At 54.2% G+C, this 20,319-nt stretch overlaps 1 protein-coding gene across 5 annotated transcripts in view; it reads right to left on the bottom strand.

Moving 5' to 3' along the window:
- Nucleotides 1-627: 627 nt before the first annotated feature.
- ECE1 (endothelin converting enzyme 1) overlaps nt 628-20,319 on the bottom strand; it is a 113,735-nt gene continuing 94,043 nt past the window's right edge. For all 5 annotated transcript variants that reach the window (XM_045782599.2, XM_045782596.2, XM_045782600.2 and 2 more), the window contains 9 exons: nt 16,437-16,547; nt 14,777-14,875; nt 14,216-14,293; nt 12,608-12,711; nt 7,996-8,106; nt 7,252-7,319; nt 6,265-6,455; nt 3,850-3,945; nt 628-3,166 (listed from right to left, as the gene is read on the bottom strand). In XM_045782599.2, the coding sequence (XP_045638555.2) occupies nt 2,990-3,166; nt 3,850-3,945; nt 6,265-6,455; nt 7,252-7,319; nt 7,996-8,106; nt 12,608-12,711; nt 14,216-14,293; nt 14,777-14,875; nt 16,437-16,547 (1,035 nt within the window). In that variant the 3' untranslated portion in view covers nt 628-2,989. The remainder of the gene's footprint in view (nt 3,167-3,849; nt 3,946-6,264; nt 6,456-7,251; nt 7,320-7,995; nt 8,107-12,607; nt 12,712-14,215; nt 14,294-14,776; nt 14,876-16,436; nt 16,548-20,319) is intronic.

Below are 20,319 nucleotides of genomic sequence, written 5' to 3'. Positions count from 1 at the left end.
CCACCAAGTTTGTGGTTCTTCATACGGTAGCCCTGGCACGAATACACTCTGGTAGGAGAGGGAAGCCTGTGTGATCGCACCTGATCTGGGGTGAGGAAGGGCTTCCTAGAAGAGGCGATGCTATGCTGGGCATTGAAGGACGGGCAGGAGTTTAGCAGGCAGAGAAGTCAGAGAAGAGCATTCTAGGCAGAGGGAAGAATATATACAAAGCCCAGGGGGAGGCACGAGTGTATGTCAGACACTTTTCCTTGAACTTCTTTGAATTGACCTACTCCTTTTGCCCTGCCAAGCATCCGAGGCCTGGAAACCCACTGCTGACACCCTCTGCTCCAAGATCATGGAAAAATTACTTTTACCAGGATGCCCCCTGGCCACAGCTGGCATGCATCATTCTCCCCAGCAGGGAGTGCTCACAGGATCGTACTGACGAAGGAAGAATGGCCAGCCGGGCACAGGCTCTGAGTCACCTTCCGCCATTGGTCAGGGTCCAAGGCCTCTGCGCTGGGGAGGAGGCACAGTTAGCCCCACTGCATGCGCGAGGACGGGGGGAGCTGTGTTGGCCAGGGGCACCCCCGGAGCCGCACAGGACGCACACCGCCCCGGGAGGACACACGCAGTCACGCGGCGCTCGGTACAAGTACTTTATTTGAGTTACAAGAGTGCCACACGCAAACTACAGTAGCACAGAACATAATACAAAACATAGATTCCCAGCCCCAAACCCCACGTCCATGCGCCCGGGCCTGAGGTGGGGTGTCTCTCAGAGCGCAGCCGCCCATCTCTTCAGGCTTCGTTAAGCTCTGGAGGGGTAGGGACCGTGGGGGCTGCTCCCTTTGCTTCCATCCCTGTTGGGCCGCAGCCGTCCTCTCCCCTGGCCCCCCTGCGGTTCCTCGGACACCCCGAAGAAGTGAATGCAGTCTACGCCCCTCCGGCTGAACCCTCAGCCCCGGGACACTTGCTTCTGGAGGGGACGTTCCAGGCCGTGGTGGCGCGCGACGCTCTTGAGGCCTGTGAGCTTCCATGGGGAAGGCGGGCCGGAGGGAGGGTGGCGGCGGAGGGGCAGCCGGAGGGCGCCGGGGCTGGGGAGGCCCGCCTCTGCGTGGCGGGGTGCGTGGGCAGCCCGACTCCCCGTCTTCTCTGGCGCCTGTCCTACCTCTGCTCCGAAGCGCTACCAGGCCTGAGCTTGTGGGGACCTGGGGCCTCACCCGGAGCCCGCCCCGCCGCGGTTCTGCCGGGAGCTGGCTCGTCCTCTTGCGCGGGGGATCCCGGCTGCCGGGGCGCGGCCAGTGCTCCGAGGGAGCACGGCCAGGCCACGGGTGCCGAGGCGGCAGAGCCCAGACGGGCACTGGCCGCTCTGGCTTCAGCCACCGGGGCCTGCTTCCCCCAGACGGAGCTGCTGAACCGGGGCCTCAGAGGGGGGTGCCATTCCTGGTTCCCTGACACCACAGGCTAGACTGGCCGTGTTGGGGGAGCCTTTCCCTCACCGTCCTCCTTGGCTGAGGACACCTCCAAGTGAGGAGTGCATCCAGCTACAAGTACTGTCTTGATTCAGCCCCAGGGGCTGAGGGGGATGGGGCTCCGGGCAAGCCCGGGTCCGTCAGATTCCTGACCTTGGTGCCACTGCCCCGCAGGCTAGAGCTCCCGGGCTGCCGTGAGGGGCAGCTCTGTGGACACTGGGGGGGGTATGGCCTTGCATTACAGTCAGGACACTTGAAGGCTTCACTGAGGAGGCAAACGGGCAGCTGGCAGAGGGCTGTCTCCTTGGGTGGAGCTTGGGCTGCGGCCTCGGCTAAGGCACTAAAGATGGAGGGCGGGCAGGCGGGGCTGGCGGTGGTCCTGGGAGCCAAGCCCAGGCCAGCGGTGCAGGACGGAGCCCAGAGGGAGGATCCGGGCTCTGTAGGACGGGAGAGTGGACTTCCCTTTTCTCCTTCCCGTGGGGAAGAGGGTCAGGAGGCAGACCTCGAAGTCGTTGGGATGGGAGGGCTGCTGCAAGGGCAACTGGACCCTGGGCCACACATGGAGCAGCCAGGAGAGGGTCAGAAAGATGCTACCTATCTGATGGAGGGCTGGGTCTCGCAGGGCTCCTGACATCCAGGTCCAGGGTGCTCGGGTGCCCCGGGGCTGGGTGTGAAGGCCATGAGCTGGCCTCATCCTGCCACAGCCATCAATTTCCTGCTGCGACTTTGGGGATCAGATTGTCCTCGTTGGGGTTCCCACTGTTGGACTCTGGGGACAGAGGCAGGCAAGCTGTGAGGGGCAGTGTCTGTGAGCTGGCCTCTGCCCCTTCCTGGCCTCCACACCTCTTCTCTTCACACCCTGTGACCGCAAAACCAGGTGACAGAGGCTGAAATTGCAAACACCAAGGGCTGGGGCAGCTCTCTACTTGGGGACATGCTCAGTGGCGGGGGATTGGCTGCCTCAGCCGACCTCACAGCGAGTGAGGAAAGGAGGGGTAAATCAGTGGGGCTTCCCTTATCCACAGGTTATTTAGAAAAACAGAATATAATAAATATACCAATCCTCTCCTAAAAAAAAAAAAAAAGTGTTTTAAATGCGTTATTTCCCTGAAGATTTCCAGTGTATTCCACAATGTTTAAAAAATAGTTTCCCCAAAAATATATCTTTAAAGCATTTGACACAGTGGTATTTGTGGCGTTTCTGGCGCTGGATGTGGGCAGGGGGGCCATGTCCCACTGCCCTTGTCAGTATGGGGCCCAGGCCTGGTAAGCAGCCATCCTGACACCCAAATGCCCGTGAGAGTTGACGCACGTGTGCCTGGGACAACAGGGTCTTCACAGGGGATCAAATCTCGGATTGTGTTGAGAACCCACATCAGAGGCTCAGCTCCAGCTGGAAACCCTCCAGTGCGGGGTAGGGGGGCCCTGGGTGGCCAGGGGGTAGGGCGACACCTCGGACGCTGGATGGAAAGGCGGCCTCGTGGGCCCCCCCGGGGGCTCATCCTCTGTCTTGGCTCGAGGTGTTTCCACCCTCACCAGACCTCACACTTTTGATGAGGGTTCATGGGGGAGCCAGGCGGGCAGTGGAAGTGTTCTGAGAATTCCCTGGAGTTAGAGACGGAGCCAATGACCCGGAAGCGGGAGGGGCTGTGAGGATCGGTGATGAGGCCTTCGTGGGAGCTCTCGGGCGTGCGGACAGAGCACCAGACCTTTGTGAGGCGACAAGGGAGAAGCTGGGTCACTGTGGCGCCCAGAGACCACCAGACTGCCCCCAACCACGACAGCAGGGGAATGAGCCCCTACCTGGTTCTGAGACCCTTGGGAGTCCGGAGGGGTGACCAGGTGGGTAGGGAAGAGACCGTGGGCTGGTATGTCCCCCATCCCAGCATCCTCTACTGCGGTCACCTCTGTCGGTCCTGGGCCTCTGCATTAGATTTCCTCTGAACAAAGGATTCTGCCCTGAACTGAGTCTGAAAACCCTGAACTGAGTCCAGGTCACTCACTTCCTGCACAGAGCAAAAACTGTCTAATGGCCTGGTGGCTCTGGGCACTAACAGAAGACTATACATTAATGCCAATTCAAGGGACATCCTAGGGCATCTTGAGTTTAGGAAATTTCTAGAACCCCTGAACCAGAGGGCCCTTAGCACTCACTTATCCACGCATCTACCAGATACAGGAAACCTTTCCATGGCATTCATGGCCCTTCATCAGATTTCTCTACTGGCAGGGAGCTTGTCTTCTTACTGAGTATCACATGTACTATGGACAGTCCAATGAGCTAGAAGGTTCTCAAATGAGGGGAATTTGCCTTTTGGCTCTCAGAGCTCCTGGATTATCAAGATGGCAGAAATGTGCCTGAGTTTGGCATATTCTCCTACAATGAACTCACCTGTGCAAAGCCCAGGAAGAAGAGCTGGTTATTGGTGAGGCCCAGGGTGGGCAACGTCTGCTCGGCCCCGTTCTTCTTCACCCAGTTCTGGTAGGCCTGAGAGCAGAGAAAACAAAGCTCAGGGGCTCCCACGACACAGGAGCAAACAGGGCCACAATGGGGAGCCGTTGCAGGACGTCTCAGGAAGCTCTACCCTGCTGGGGCAGGGACGCGTTTGGGGGCGTCTGGGCCCCGGCTCAGCCTGGAGAAGCAATCTTCTTCACGCTGTAAATACCATCTGCATGGCCACGGCTCTCAGGTGCACACTTCCAGCCCCAGCCTCTTCCCTGATTTGTGTATTCGTGGCTTCAGCTGGCTTTCCAAGACGTTCCAAGTTTCCAGACTTAACATGGCACAGACAGAACGAGGGGTTACACACACATGCTCGGGCCTCAACCCCAGAGTTCTTCTTTGAGCTTCTTTTTCTTTCTTATTTTTTTTAAGATTTTATTTTTAAGTAATCTCTACACTCAACGTGGGGCTCGAACTCACGACCCAGAAATCAAGAGTCGTACGATCTTCCGACTGAGCCAGCCGGGAGCCCTGAGCTGCTTGTTCAGTTATCCAAACCAACTAAATCTGGCCACTTCTCACCCCTGCCATAGCTTCATCCCTTCTCTTGCCTGGACAATCTCACAACACCTTGCTAACTAGACTCCTTGACTCAAGCTGGTCCAATTCCAACCCCCTCCCGACACAACATCTTAAGTCATCCTTGTAAAGCCGGGGTTGGCTGACTTTCCTGCCAAGGGCCAGAGAGTAAATATTTTCAGCTTTGGAGTCCAAACGGTCTCGGTGCAACTACTCCATTCTGGCGTCGTGGTGTGAAAACAGCCGCGGACAGCATGGAGGCCAACGGGCCTGGCGGGGTCCCCCTACATTTTTATTTACAAAAACAGGCTGAGGGCTGGATTTGGCCCACAGGGTGTAGGTTTGCTGACCCTTGGGTTTTTTGTTTTTTGTTTTTGAAGTTTTACTTATTTAAGAATCTCTACCCCCCATGTGGGGCTCGAACTCACGACCCTGAGATCAAGAGTCGCATGTTCTTCCCACTGAGCCCCCTGCTAACCCTGATTTTAAAGGATAAATTAGATCATGTCATTCTTCTACTGAAAAATTCTGTGGCAGCTCCCATTGTACAGAACAAAACCCAAGCTCCTTGATCTGCCGACGCAGGCCCGGTGAGCTCTGGCCGCAGCCCCTCCTCTGACCTCCCCTCCTTGCACTTCACCCCTGCCCAAGAACAGGAAGTGGAGATGGACATAGTCTGGTAAGGTCAAGACAGGAAGACCAGCTTCCCTGCCTCCCCTTCCTCATCCTTTAGGTCTCCATTCAAATGTCATCCCCTCCAGAAGGCCTACCCTAGCCCCCCTGCCCCCTAATTCTTATTACTTTGCCCTATTTTATATTCTTCATCTTGTCAGTACCCGAAATGATCTTCCTTATTTGTTAGGTGTGTGCTGGCTTTCCTCCCCTCTCCCCAGCCCCACGCAAACTGTGAGCTGTGGGAGAGCAGGACCCCTGTCTGTTTTGGCGCAAAATCTCCAGTGCCTGACAGTCCGTAGTGGGTAGAAGGTTCACAGTACATTTTCACTGACTCATGGGCTTCAGGCAGGTTACCTGGTGTTTCTGGCCTCAGTTTCCTCACCTGCCAAATGGGGGTTGTAGCAGCTAATGGTAAAGTTGTGGGGTACTGAGCAGAGCCTGGCACATAATAAGGCCTCAATAAATGGCTCCTCATGGTACTTCTGCTCTGACTGTCACGGTCAGGAGGCAGCTCTGTCTTGCTCTGATAGGCACCTCATTCTCCTCTCGTGGCCTGCATTCTCTCTCCCTTCCAACTCAGCTAACCTTTCTGAGTGTCACCCTGGACCAGGCCGTGCGCCCAAGTTGTCTGTCATCCTTCCGACAGCCCAGTGATGCCGGGCGTGGGTGTTCACAGCCAAGCACACTGCGGCTCAAGGGGGCTAAGTGACTTTCCCCAGAACGAGGGCTGGAACTCGGAACTGGCTCCATGACCAGTGTCCCTCCCCTCCCCTCCCCTCCCGGGCCCACGGCTGCCTGAATCAGTGATGCCTATCCCTGCCAAGGTAGGAACCAGCAGGTCGTCAGATGGCTCCAGCCTAAGCCCTTGCCTGGATCTGTCAGTCGGGCCGGACTCAAGTCTGGAAGGCCGTCTGTGCACCAGGCCCTGGGCGGGGGACTGCCACAGACCTCTCAGTCGGCCCCACTACCCCCCGTTTCACAGAGGAGCAAACAGAAGGTCATGCGGCGGCTGCAGCTGGCTCCCGCTTGCCTGTAGAGACCCTTTCCTGAGGAGACCCCGGCACAGGCCCAGAGCCGGGGCCAGGGTGTGTGTGGGCAGTGAGCTCTTACCCGATAGGCCGCCTTGAGCCCCCCGTTGTCGGCGATGTTCTCCCCCAGCGTGTGCCGGCCGTTCACGGGCTCCCCGTTCACGCTGTAGTTGCCGTACTGCCCCACCATGCACTCCGTCTGCTGCTTGAAGGCCTCCACGGACGAGTTCTTCCACCAGGGCCGAAGGTTCCCGTCCTTGTCATACTCTCGGCCTGTAGGTTCCGAGGGAAGCATCAGGTCAAGGGGGAGAGGGGGAGGAGGAGGCAGAGCTCACTGCGCCTATCTGCCTGGGGAGAAGTGGGTCCACCCGCCCATCCCCCCGGGGATCCCTCGCCCCCCACCCAGCAGCACCTGGGAGATGATAGCAGCCCGGGTGCCTGAGGAGCTGGGACAGTGAGCTGGGCAGCTGGGTGGGGGTGGGGGAGAGAGGATGGAGGAACATGATGCGGGCAAAGGGTCAGCATGTTTGCAGTGACAGTGGAGCTGGATTCATTGTCAAGGCTGGCTGAGGGCCTCGGACGCTGAGCCCCAGAAGGGGGAAATGGAGTCAGCAGCACTGGGATCACAGGACAGGCCCCGACCTCTAAGGTCCCCAAGGCAGGAGTGAATGAGGATTCTGGTTGTTCTGGTGAGGAGGCAAATGACCTCAACTCCTCTGATGGCAGTGGGCCCAGAGAAGTCTCTGGAGTGCTGGAGAAATGTGAGCTCCCTGGTGACTACTAACATCCCCTCCTGAGGACGGGACACCTTCCAGGAGCCCCCCGTGTCTGACACGGTCCCTGCAATCCCCACACCAGGCTGCAGTCATCATGCCCATTTTACAGACAAGGATGAGGAGGCCTGGAGAAAGGACAGGACTTGTTTAAGCCCTTTAACGGGCAGGGGCACGGCCAGGATTGAAGCCAGACCCCTCTGTCTCCAGGCCTTTGGAGGTGATGAGAGCAAAGCAGAAGCAGTGCAGCCAGGAGCCGATGTGGCCCGTCTGAAGGGGACCCCAGGAAGCCGTACCTTGATCATCAAAAGCATGAGTCAGCTCGTGGCCCACGACAACACCAATGCCACCAAAGTTTAAGGCCCTGGGGGGGAGGGAGGACACAAAGGTGAGGGTGACGCCATAAGGGGACATCGCTTCCTGGGTCTGGAGGCACAGCAGGGTCCCGTGGGCTCTCTGGGGGTGTGGCCACAACCTGAGCCTCCAGCCAAACCTCTGAGGCTAGTCAGAGGCTGGGCAAGTGGCCTGTGGTCGGCCTGTACCCCCTGGATGCCAAGCACTGTGCTAATGCCCCACCGAACTGCACTGGCCTCTTTGGCATTAGTGCCCGACTGTTTGGATAAGCAAACCGAGACTGGGAACGAATGGTTCAATCACTTTGCCCAAGGGCCACGCAGTCAGCAAAGAGCAGACCTGGGATTCAAACCCAGGGCCTTTCTGAGACCCTGCTCTCACACTTTCCACTCGCCCCCCGCTGTGACTGCTCTGCAACACAGCTAGAGGGGCGTTCCCCTAGATAGGGCACCCGACTTCACCACATGCCCCCAAGCTCCCCCTTCTGGACCCCCGGAGGGAAGCGCAGGGAGTGAGGACGTTGTTCCCTCTGCAACGTTTCTGACAGTCCCGAGCTCCCTGGGCCAGTGGGACAAAAAGCCCTCGGGCAGACCGGCGGCTTGTGCGGTCGGCTGTGGGCCCCAGGGCCGGGCTGGGTGTCCACGGAGGGGCGGGGGTTTGGGGTGTCAGCAGCACAAGCATCATACTTGGGCGAGGAGCGGGTGTAGAACGGCGCCTGCAGGATCCCGGCGGGAAACACGATCTCGTTCTTGGTGGGCGAGTAGTAGGCGTTCACCATGGGTGGGGTCATGCTCCACCTGCACGTAAACACACGTGGAAGCGCAGCCGGCTGCGGGGAGGCCCGTGCGGCGGCCCGCCTGGCCGTGTCGAGGGCCTGAACCCCAGCCCCAAGGGCACACAAGGACAAGGACAGCTTTAGCAGCACAGTTTTTGAGGGGAAAACCAGAAAACACCCACGGGTCTGCAAAGAAAGGGACCAGTTAAAGCCCATGTCGCACCACACAGCGGTACAGCGAGCTCTTAGGAAGAGCCAGACAGACCGCTACGTAATGCGAGGCCACTGCCGCCGAGCAGTTCTCAAAGCGTGGTCTGTGGACACCAGGAGGGTCCTCAAGCCCCTTTCAGGGGGTCTTCGAGGCCAAAACTATCTTCCGTAATAATACTGAGACGTGATTTGTCTTTTCCGCCGTGGTGACGTCTGCCCTGATGGTAGAAAAGCCATGGTGGTGGAGTTGCCGGAGCCCTCGTGTGAGTCCAGCTGGCGGCCCCCGTTGTTCCCGGGCTCCCCGCCTTCCTCACCAGGACAAACGAACCCATCTCACTGAGGAACCCCGCTGATGAAGCAGCACAAGTACTTCATGTTTTTTAAAGTTTTATTTATTTAAGTAATCTCCACACCCAATGTGGGGCTCGAACTCACGACCCCGAGATCAAGAGTCTCGCGTGCTCTACTGACTGAGCCAGCCAGGCGCCCCACGCTTACTTAATTTCATTAAATCTAGACCCTTGAGTAGAAGTGTCTTGATATGCAGTGTGGACGGATGGGAAGTCCACATAAGCACCTGAGCTTTTCTCATGGGAGCCCGTTTGCACTTGTGAGGATGACGGGCAAACTGGCATTTCAGACTTGGGTATCCCGCAGACATCTTCTTGAAAATGAAGTGAGCTTATCACCTCGAGGGAAACAACTGACATCATTTGTTGCCAGTGATAAAAATTCAAGGTTAAAAACCACCTGGCTGGTTCGATTGGTAGAGCATGGGAGTCTTGACCTTGGGGTTGTGAGTTTAAGCCCCACACTGGGCGTAGACCTTACTTAAAAAAATAAGAATAAATAATTTTTTAAAGGAATTAAAACATTAGGGGTGCCTGGGTGACTCAGTCAGTTAAGTGTCTGACTTTGGCTCAGGTCATGATCTCAGGGTCCTGAGATCAAGTCTCCACTTTGGGCTCCCTGCTCGGCGGGGAGTCTGCTTCTCCCTTTCCCTCTGCCCTTCCCCCTGCTTGTGCCCTCTCTGTCTCTCTCAAATATATAAATAACATTTTTAAAAAATTCAAAAAAACTTTGAAGTTTCAAGGAAAAATTAATTAATTAGTAAAATTAATTATAAGAACTTGTATCAGTTACCATAAACTTGACAGCTTTCCGACACTGAAAGTTTTTTTTTTAATTTAAATTCAATTAGCCAACATAGTACATCATTTGTTTCAAATGTAGAGTTCGATAATTCATCAGTTGCTAAAAACTTCTCTCTTGGGTGGGGGAATGGGATAGAGGGTGGGGGAATGGGATAGATTGGTGATGGGTAGTAAGGAGGGCACGTATTGCATGGTGCACTGGGTGTTATACGCAACTAATGAATCATCGAACTTTACATCAGAAACCGGGGATGTACTGTATGGTGACTAACATAATATAATAAAAAAACATAAAAAAAAAAACTTCTCTCAGGAGGTCAACAGTGATATGAACAAAGGTGGACTTTTTCGGATAAGGTATAAGGAAAATGTCACTATTTAGAAGTATATAAAAGTCAGCAAGCCTTGGCCCAAATGACCCATGCGTGACGTTACAAATCATGGCTGAGTAAAATATCCATTCAAAGTACAAGACAGACTGACAGACTTTAGTGGAACAGAGTGTGAAAGGTTCATGATTTGGGCTCAGGTTCCACAGTACAACTAACCTTTAAGAAATGATTACTTGCTGAGTTTTGGTGTAATCGATGAAGAATGTGCATAAGTAACAGAAAAGTCTACTAAAGCATCCCTCCCTTTCCCAACTTCGTATCTGCATGAGACTAGATTTTCTTTGGGGGGGGGCAGGGCAGAGGGAAAGGGAGAAAATCTTTTTTTTTAAAGATTTATTATTTGAGAGAGAGCTCGAGTACACATGCATGGGGGAGGGGCAGAGAGAGAATCTCAAGCTGACTCCTCGATGAGGAAGGTGCCCAACAGGGGGCTCAATCCCTCCACCCTGAGATCACGACCTGAACCAAAATCAAGAGTTGGACGCTTAACCAATTGAGCCACCCAGGCGCCCCCTGAGAGAGAATCTTAAGCAGGTTCCACACCTAGTGTGGAGGCTGATAAAGGGCTCGATCTCATAACCCTGAGATCATGACCTGAACCGAAATCAAAAGTCAGATGCTTAACTGACTGAGCCACCCAGGAGCCCCTAGACTTTCTTTATACATTTCATAACAATATATTGCAATAGATTGAACACAGAAGCAGATATGAGAATCCGGCCGTCTTCTATCAAGCCAGATATTAAAGAAATAGGCAGAAAGTAAAGTAATAATTTTTTTTCTCACTAAACTTTTTTTAAAAATAGTTATTTTTCATAAAATTTACATTAAATTGATATAATCTCCATACACAAAGAGACTCTTTGGGATCCAATAATTTTTCAAGAGTGTAGAAGGGGGTGCCTGGCTGGTCATTGGAAGAGCAGGAGACTCACGGGGTTGTGAGTTCAAGCCCCATGTTAGATGCAGAGATTACTTAAATAAAAGTTAAAAAAAAAAAAGGAGAGAGAGTATAGAAGGGACCCTGGTGGTAGAAACATTTGCCCACTCGATAATTTTTCTGGTGTGCAGGGGAAGGCCAGTGATGAGTGGAGTGAGACAGAAAGGACTTTTTCTCCAAGAGGTTAGACAGTCACTCTGTCTCCTCCAGCTGACCCTGAAGAGGTGTTGAGGGGTACCTGAAGCCATGGAAAGATAGAAATTGAAAACATCATATTTATATTCAAATAATCATGGCTACGTTAACGGGCAGGAGGCAGAATTTATTTTTTTAAAAGATTTGTATCTATTTATTTGAGAGAGAGAGAACATGAGCAGGGGGAGGGGCAGAGGGTGAGAGAGCAGCAGACTCCCCGCTGAGCAGGGAGGCTGCTGTGGCCCTCTATCCCAGGACCCTGAGATGACCTGGGGCTCAATCCCAGGATCCCAAGATCATGACCTGAACCAAAGGCAGACACCCTAACAGACTGAGCCACATGGGCACCCTCAGGAGGCAGAATTTAAATGAAAAAAAAAATTTTTTTTTTGAAGATTTTATTTATTTACTTGAAAGTGATAGCGAGAGAGAGCACGAGTGGGGGCGGGCTCCCCACTGAGCAGGGAGCCCGATGCAGGGCTTGATCCCAGGACCCTGGGATCATGACCCGAGCCAAAGGTAGAGGCTCAACAGACTGAGCCACCCAGGCGCCCCTAAATGAAAAATTTTAAGCTAAATCAAAAGACTTCAGATAAATTCATAACCTTGTGGCAGTACCTGTGCCATATTCTGGAAATAAAAAACCGCCTTCCGGCACATTTAGGGGAGGGGGTTCCTCTGTAGGAGATAGAAATCTTAAGAGGAAACAGAGATGTTCAAACTCTCATTGGCCACGAGGGGGCGCCAGAAGCAAAGAGAATTCTTGCTTCCACCTTTGGTAAGATTTATTCTGCAAAATGTTTTAGCAGCGGAAAGAGCTTATTTTGAGAGCTAGAGCTGGGACGACAACATATGAGTTTTCCGAGGAGACTGCTCAAAAAAGGACAGAAACCAGGGCTCACTCCAAATTATTTTAAGAAGGTTTGAGGTCCAGGAAGAAGCTGTATTTTAAAAAACTTCCCCCAGGGGGGCACCTGGGTGATCTAATGGGTTGAGCCTCCAAGTTTTGGTTTTGGCTTGGGTCATGATCTCAGGGTGGTGCGATCCAGTCCCATCTCGGGCTCCATGCTCAGCGCAGATCCGCTTGAGATTCTCTTCCTCTCCGTCTGCCCCTCCCGCTCATTCTCTCTCTCAAATAAATAAATAAATCTTAACAACAACAACAACAACAACAACAAACCCTCCCCAGAGGGTCCTGCTGTGCAGTAAGGTTTGGGAACCACAACTGTTGGGGGCCCATTCGGAATCTTCGCTAGCTGAGCCTCCCCTGTGCCAGACGCTCCTGGTCACACGTGACCGTCACATGGCTCCTCCCGTCTTATTTGCAGATAAGGAGGCCGAGGCTCCCAATGCTGGAGCTGCGGAGCCGGGGCCGTGAGGCCAGGCTACTCTGCCAGCTGGCTGGGTGCCGGGGCACAGAGACCCGGGCCAGTCCCAGCTCCTGGCTGGGCACACTTCCTCGGTCCTCAGTTTCTACCTCTGAAGAGTGGGAAAACAACGGTCCCCACTCCTCAGACGGTGCTTGTGACAGCTACGTCTGGCATCAGTGCGTGTGTGACAAAGGCATGCTCAGCCCAGGGCACCCCTGTGTTCGGGAAGCCAGCACCCTCCCAGCAAGGCCCCGGGACTCACTGGTCTCTGTTGGGAGCTTTCCTGAGCTGGTCAGCAGTGACCCTCCAGGAGAAGTTGAAAAACCGCATGGCATTCTCGAAGTAGAGGTCCGGGACTGCAGTATACTGGACGAGAGGAAGCAGGGTGAGGAGATGGAACCCGCCCGGGCTGGGAGGCCCCTCGCCTCCTCAAATGCAGACTCCTTCTTCTAAAACTGAGGAAGCTCAGACCCCACGAGGTCATGGGGCTGGTCCACAGGAATGGAAGGCTCGGGACTGCAGGCTTGGGTTCTTGCTTTGGCCCTGACCTTGCTGGGGCCTGGCACCCTCTCCCGTTCGAGGACACACTGAGAGCTTCACTGGAAATCAGCCAATCTCTCCAGCGCTGTCCAACAGAACTTTCTGCGATGATGGACGTGAGCTAGGCCTGCGTTATCCAGTACGGTAGACGCCAGCCGCGTGTGGCTACTGAGCATTTCAAATGTGGCTAGTGTGACTTGTACATTTAATTACATTTTAATTAATTTAGATGTTAATTAATTAAATAGTAGTGGCTAGTAGCTACCACACAGGAGAGCACACAAATCAAGCTGGGGTCTATCTCTGAAATGTCAGGGGACAGGCATCACTGCACGCTTTCCTCAGCACACTGCCCAGCCTTTCGGCTCTTTTCAGGGGCAAGGTTCTCCTGCAGATCTGCTCCAGAGCTTTCTGGCTTCTCGTCAGGGCTCTGATAAAACGCTGGGCCCTTGGGGACAGGACTCTGATCCTGTGGGCTGTGCCTGGGCTATCCCCAGGAGTCTCCCCAGGTCTTGTGTCGTGACACCCCGGAGCATCTTAAATTATTCTCAAGGAGAAAGGCGGCGGGATGAGTCAGTCCCATATTCTCGGAAGTAATTTTAATATTCTTAGGTTTTAAATAGAACCATGAGGAGAGCTTATTATAATTGCAAAAATGCCTGAATTTCACAAATTCCAATCACAAGAAGATATAAAACCATCTTTCAGGACAGAAGCACAATCCATTTACGGGGATGACCTGCCAAAGTTCTAAGACCAGGAATATATCAAGTACCCTTGTTGCCTCAATTAAGCTTAAAGGTGCATTTGGGATTCACGCTTCCTTTTTCCCATCAGCATTTGGAGGTCCAAATGAGGTCCAAGTTTCTCTGGGAAGGTGGGGGAAGACCCTGGGGAGAGGAGGCAATCTGGGGGGCCGGGAAGGAAGAGGTGGTATGAAGGGCTCCACTTCTCCACCTCCTCCTGTTTTAGGGGCCTCAATTCTGTCTGTCCCTCCTAGGGTCTGCTCACCTCCATGATTCCCCCACCCCAATCACATGGAGCGTCCGGCAGGGCACATGGCATCGTTTGGTCCTAACTGCTGGGTGCTGACAGTGGCTGCAGGGAGGCAGGGGCCTCCAGCGGGCCCAGGAGAGAAGGGGCACAGAACAGCTCCCTCGTGCCCGATCCACCCCCACACCCTACACCCCACACCGCCGCATCTTGAGATGCCTTGACAGACAAGGTACCTCTCGCATACCACGTGGACCCAGCCTGCCTCTGCTCTTCCCCACGCGGGGACCTCCAGGGACAATCGGGAATGCAAGGGGGCAGGGTGGGAGCCACTCACGTCATTGAACACTTTGTCGAGCTCCTTGGGGTCCATGATAAAGTTGGGGTAGCCTATCATGTTGTAGATCGCGTCTGCCTGGATGGGAGAGATACGGAGGACACTGAGCGCTCCACAGGCCTGGCTGCACTCCGGCTCTGGGCCAAAGGAAAGGGGCAGGTCCTTCCCCTCAGGGCTGCCGCATCACTTTCTGGAAAGATCCCTCTCTTGCCTGACTTCTACTCACCCTTTGGGTCTCTGCTTCCCCTGACGGAAGCCTTTACTGGCCGCCACCCTCTGGACTATACCAAACCCTTCTTTCTCTGTTAGACATGTCACACTTCCCTGCATTTTCCCCTCACACGCTCAACACCATTTATTTTCATATAGTCATTAATGTAATCGTGTGTTCAAGGCTGTCCCTCCATCCTGCTGGAATTTTCACCCCCAAAGGCAGGACAGCATTCCTGCTGTGCTCACCAGATGGGACTGGTCTCCCTTCGTGCACCCCCCTCCATCTGTGGCTGCTGCCCTCTGTGCGGGAAGCCTCGGCCACCACTTCTGGCACTGGGCCAACCTCACCTTTTCCTTGGCTGATCTCCGAGTGTCTTCATCCATCCACTTCAGGGTGCTCAGGCTTTCCTCAAACGCCTTCTTGATCTCCAGGATTATCTCACTGGCCTGAGGAGACAGAAGCTGACCAGTGAGGTCTGGGCACTGGGTGCGCACCCCATGCAGAAGGAGGCCAGAGTTTAAACTCAGGAATCAGCTCAAAGCCTCAGGCTCCTCAGTGCCCAGAATGCTTAAGTCCTGCAAGACAAGACTGGACTTCCATAAACAGAGCATCAACACCACAGACACTCAGGACAAGCTTTGGGAAAGTTGGAAAAGTCTCTCTTCTGCAGGACTTTTCAGAGCCTTTAGTGTGTAACATGAACTTCGATTCTTTCGGAGAGTGTAAAATTCATAGCCTTTCTCAGACTTACTGGACCACAGGATCCCTTTTTGATGGAATGGGTTTTAAAATCTAGAGAACCCAAGTTCTTTTTTTTTTTTTTTAAGATTTTATTTATTTATTTGACAGATAGAGACAGCCAGTGAGAGAGGGAACACAAGCAGGGGGAGTGGGAAAGGAAGAAGCAGGCTCCCAGTGGAGGAGCCTGACTCAGGGCTTGATCCCAAAGCGCTGGGATCAGGCCCTGAGCCAAAGGCAGATGCTTAACGACTGCGCCACCCAGGCGCCCCATAGAGAACCCAAGTTCTGACAAGCAGTTTCAGGCTGGAGATGAACAGCTGTTGTCGAGGGCAATAACGTCAGAGGCAGACTCAGAGCCCAAAGAATCTAGAGCAGAAGAAGGAAGTCGCACAGCAGAAAGAGTAGAGGGGATAACGGCTGACAGAACTAGACAAAGATTCTGTACCAGCCACTCACAGGAGAGTCGCGTAAGGAAAGCAAGTCTCTGCTAACGTTTGAGTGCAGATAATATCTATGTAATTAAAATTAGTAATAAAAACTGTAGCAAAAATATAACAGCTACTATTTACCTAGCCCTTGTTTTCTGCCAGGCATTCTCTGTGTGTAGCATTTCTTTCTTTCTTTAAGATTTTATTTATTTGACAGAGAGAGAGAAAGACAGCACAAGCAGGGGGAGTGGCAGAGGGAGAGGGAGAAGCAGGCTTTCCGCCGAGCAGGGAGCCCGATGTGGGGCTCAATCCCAGGACCCTGGGATCATGACCTGAGCTGAAGGCGAATGCTTAACCAGCTGAGCCACCCAGGCGCCCCTGTGTGTAGCATTTCACTTCCTGTCTTGCTACGATGGACAGCCCCGCTTCCAAGTCACCAGTGAAGGGAGAATACTGTCCCAAATCACCGAACCAGGAGCTGATGGACCCAGGATCTGAACTGGGGCCCGGCTGTCTTCATGCACCTCTCCAAGATGTTCCTCTGCCCATCCAGAACATGGGGTTACCCCATGGGGTAAGAAAGATGTCACCCGTTAGGCCAGAGCTGCTCTGCCAAAAGATGTCACCGGGCCCTTCGTTCCCCCTGGGGGTGGGGGTGGAGATGGCTGGAATGGCCTCACAGCATTCAGGGCTTTAGAAAGCAGGACCTTTGAGTGCAGGCTGGAGCCGGGGCCTGGAGTAGGAAAGGTCAAGAGCAGACCGGAGCGTAGGCGGCCAAGTTCACGAGGGGCTAGTGCAGGTGCGCCGTCACGGCCCGTGTGCAGGGGGAGGTACTCACTATGCTCTTGCTGTCCTCGGCAAAGGTCGCTTTGACAAACATGGGGCCCAGGGCGAAGCCCAAGTTGTTTTCTGTGTCGCTCACGCAGAACTTCCATCGAGGAAGACAGGTCTGGAAACACAAGGGAGAGGGGCTACTGGGCTCCATCCTTCTTCTTCCCAACCCCTGTCAGTCTGGGAGGAAGCAGCAACAGCTGGGGCCTGTGCTTCCTTCCAGAACCTCAGGGAGACTTTTCTGACGCAGTGGAAGTTATTTTAGGCACTGGCCCAGGAGGCCACGGAATATCGCTCATCGCCACCATCTACTATTTCCTGAACGCCAGGCTCTCAGCTGCACGTCACGGATGGTATCTCCCCGAGCCATCGAAGTGAACCTGGAAGGCGGGGCTGTGGGCCTTGCCAGACGAGGACAGAGACAGACTGAACAAGGGGAAGTCACTGGTCCAGGCTCTCCTGGCGAGCGGGGTGTGTGACAGCGACGTGGCTCTGCCATACCTGACCGCACACCCCACGCCCCCACCCCTACCTTGCCCTGCCCCCTGGGGGAGGCAGAGAATCTTGGCGGCAAAGACTTGAGAGTTACCTTGTGTACCCTCGTGCAACAGGAAAACCTTCCAGAAGGCCAGGACCTGACCCCATGGAAAGCCTCCTAGAGGAAGGGCTGGCACGGCTACGCGGCAGGGCGTGGATGGCGCGGTCTTGCCCACAAGCCCGCCGGACACCTCTGCGGACTGGAAGCGGGTGCCCCGCGGGCTGCAGCCTCATGGAGCTGGGCTCCGGGAAGCGCACCCACGCGGGTTCTGGCCCCACTGGCCCCCCTGCCCTGGCAGCCCTCCGTGACCACCAGGGCTGGCCCTGCTCCCGGAAATCCCTAAATCCCTCGTGGGGCCTCCTGACCCTGAAGAACAGGTGGTAAAAACCACGAGGCTCAGGGCGGCCTCTTCCCAACAGTTTTCCAACTGAAAACAACCAAATGCCCACCAACAGGCGGCTGGATAAACAAAATGTGGTATTTTTACACAACAGCACGTTACCTGGCAACGAGAAGGCGTGAACTACTGATAGACACAACATGGTTGAATTTCACAGCCATTAGCTGAGAAGCCAGAGGCACAAGTGCGGGTGATGTGCGACCCGCCCACGCCCTGCCACACCCACCCTGGGGGCCGTCGGGAAAGGGGCTTCAGGGAACCTGCGGCTGCTGGGACGCTGGATGAACGGGCGACAGGGGTGTCTCTATCCTGAGTGGGGCTCTGGTTCTGTGGACGACTTCCTTTGTCCACTGAACCGTGTACTTAGCGTACACTGCCCGTTTTACGGCATGTAAATTACACCTTAGCTGAAGAAATTTCTTCCATGAAAGAAGAAGGGAAGGAAGTAAGGGGCATCTCAGCCTTCCCCGAGTTTAGTGGCCCAAGTTCTTTTAAGCTTTCCCACCCAGGTATCCATTTAGACACCCTCCCCTCCCCACAACCCGCCCGTATCTGGCTGAGGCTGCCCATGAAGGAGGTCAGGACCGGGTGACCTCCAACGCACAGGCTCCTTGGAGGCCCCAGGCCCTGATGGCTGAGTCAGGAACTGAGTCTTACTGACATCTCAGGAGAGCTTTTGCATAAGCCCACTCGTTCATTCGTTTGTTCGTTCATTCATTCATTCATTCATATGCCCAGCGCCTTCTGGAGAGTTCCTCTGTACCCGGGCTATGCTAGGTGCTTTGAACCTTGAGACAAATTGGCCCTGGGCCTCGCCCTCGAGGGGCTCAATCGAAACACCCAGGAGCACCTGGTGCATAATAATGGCAATGGTGGCAGCAACAGTAGTTCATGCTTGCTGGGTGTTCACTGGATGCGGGACCTAACCCATCTAATCTTCATAATAACCCCATGAAGCAGGTATCCCCTGTGCTCCTGTCTGCAGGTAAAGAACGTGGCATGGAGGGCGTTAGCCTTTGGGACAGACTTTCGGGGATCCCTTTGTGTAATCCCAGACAAACCCTGGGCAGCAGGCCAGGGATTAGTTACACCTTTTCACATTTGGGAAGACAGAGCCCTCTGCTCCAATGAAGTGATTTGCCCAAGGCTGTGTGGTTAGAAGAAGCATTGCAAACACAGATCTTCTGACCCAAAGTTCCGTGCTGTTTCCTTATACCACGCACGGGGCACACAGGGACCCTGGCCCATAGCCTCCCACCTCTAGGGCCTCCCAATTGCCCTTGCTTCTGCCAAGGCCTCCCTGCCAGCTCTTAGCCTCCCACTGGTTAGAGCAGCACCCCGCCCTCTGAGCCTGCCCCAGAGAAGCTCACTCTATCTATCTATCTATCTATCTATCTATCTATCTATCTATCTATCATAGGAATCTATCTATCATAGGAATCCATCTACCATAGGAATCTATCTATCTATCTATCATAAGAATCTATGATAGGAATCTATCTACCATAGGAATCTATCTATCTATCTATCATAAGAATCTATCATAGGAATCTATCTATCATAAGAATCTATCATAGGACTCTATCTACCATAGGAATCCATCTATCCATGTACCATAGGAAAATACGCAGCAGGTTACCATTCTAACTGTTTGAAGTGTATGGGTCAGTGGTGTTAGGCATGTTCACGCTGCAGTGCAACCAATCTCCAGAACCTTTCATCTTACAAATGTGAACTTTCATACCCATTAAACAGCTCCCCATGCCCCCTCCCTGCCCCTGGCCCCCCTGCAACCACCAGGAAGCTCAATTTTAACTTCTGGCTCCTGCAGAGCAGAGGCTGAGTGGGGGTAGGGCTCATGTGTGCGCTGTGGACTCACATGTGCTGGGATTGAGAACACACTCCCCACTTACGAGCTGTGTGACTTTGAACAAGTCCCTTAACTTCACAGAGCCTCAGTTTCTTCATCTATAAAATGGGATGATGATAATAGCTCCTAACACAGAGCTGTTATAGGAACTTGGTGACATACTGCCTATAAAAGGCAAACATCTAATAATAATATCTTTTATCACCGTCGTCATCATCACCATCATCATCATTAGTGAGTGGCTGAAAGTGTCAAAAAGCCACGGTCAGCCAGAGCTGGGTTTGAATTTGAGCTTGGCTGCCTCCCTGCTGGGTGACCTGGGCAGCCCTCACTGCCAGCAGCTTGTTTGCTGCTCTGCACCCTGGCAGGAAAACAGTGACGCAGGTGCACGCTCCACACACAGGTGTCTCTGTAACTATCATCCTGGGTCCTGGTCAGACGCCTCCTATATAAAGTCCCCTTGGGAGGCCACATGCTCCAGGGGACAGAGTCCGTGCCTTGTCACATCTGTAACCCAGGGCTCACCCAGGTCGGCCCAAGGCAGGTGCAGGTGGAGCAGGAAAGCTGGTCTTCCCCTGGTCCTTCTCCACAGGGCCAGGCGGCTGTCGTGGCTGAGGCCCCGTGGTGCCCTCAGAAGCCTCTCTTATTCCCAGCCACCCTCTCCCTCAGTCCCCTTCCTGCCACAGGTGGGTGTACATGGGGATGGGACAGAAAAGGAGAACTCTTCCCAGGATGAGCTCTGGGACTGGAGGCAGGAACCCACATCCTGTCATTCTCTGCCAGCCCTTACCTGGCTCTGACCACTCCACTAGACTCTGCGAAGGGCCACGGGGGCAGGGTCAAGCTAAAGCCAGCTCTGCCTGTCCCCCGGGGTCTGGCTAGCTGCCATCCTGGGTGAGGTAGGGTGTGCTGGGTGGGCTTGGCTCCCCAGCCCCTACTGCTCTGTAGCTGGGGCACCTCCCTGGGGCCCTGACTTGGTGTGTCCCATCAGCACATATGCGGACCTCTTGCAGTGGACGTGGGCCCTTGGGGCACAGACCCCCCTCTCTTGTCTCCATGTTCACACACAGGACCCCTGTCCT

Source organism: Ursus americanus, chromosome 33 (assembly GCF_024610735.1).
Source record: "Ursus americanus isolate L20-20 chromosome 33, mUrsAme1.1.p, whole genome shotgun sequence".
NCBI classification, from domain to species: domain Eukaryota; kingdom Metazoa; phylum Chordata; class Mammalia; order Carnivora; family Ursidae; genus Ursus; species Ursus americanus.
Note: the sequence above shows the minus strand (reverse complement) of the source record. Positions and strands in the feature narration are given on the sequence as shown.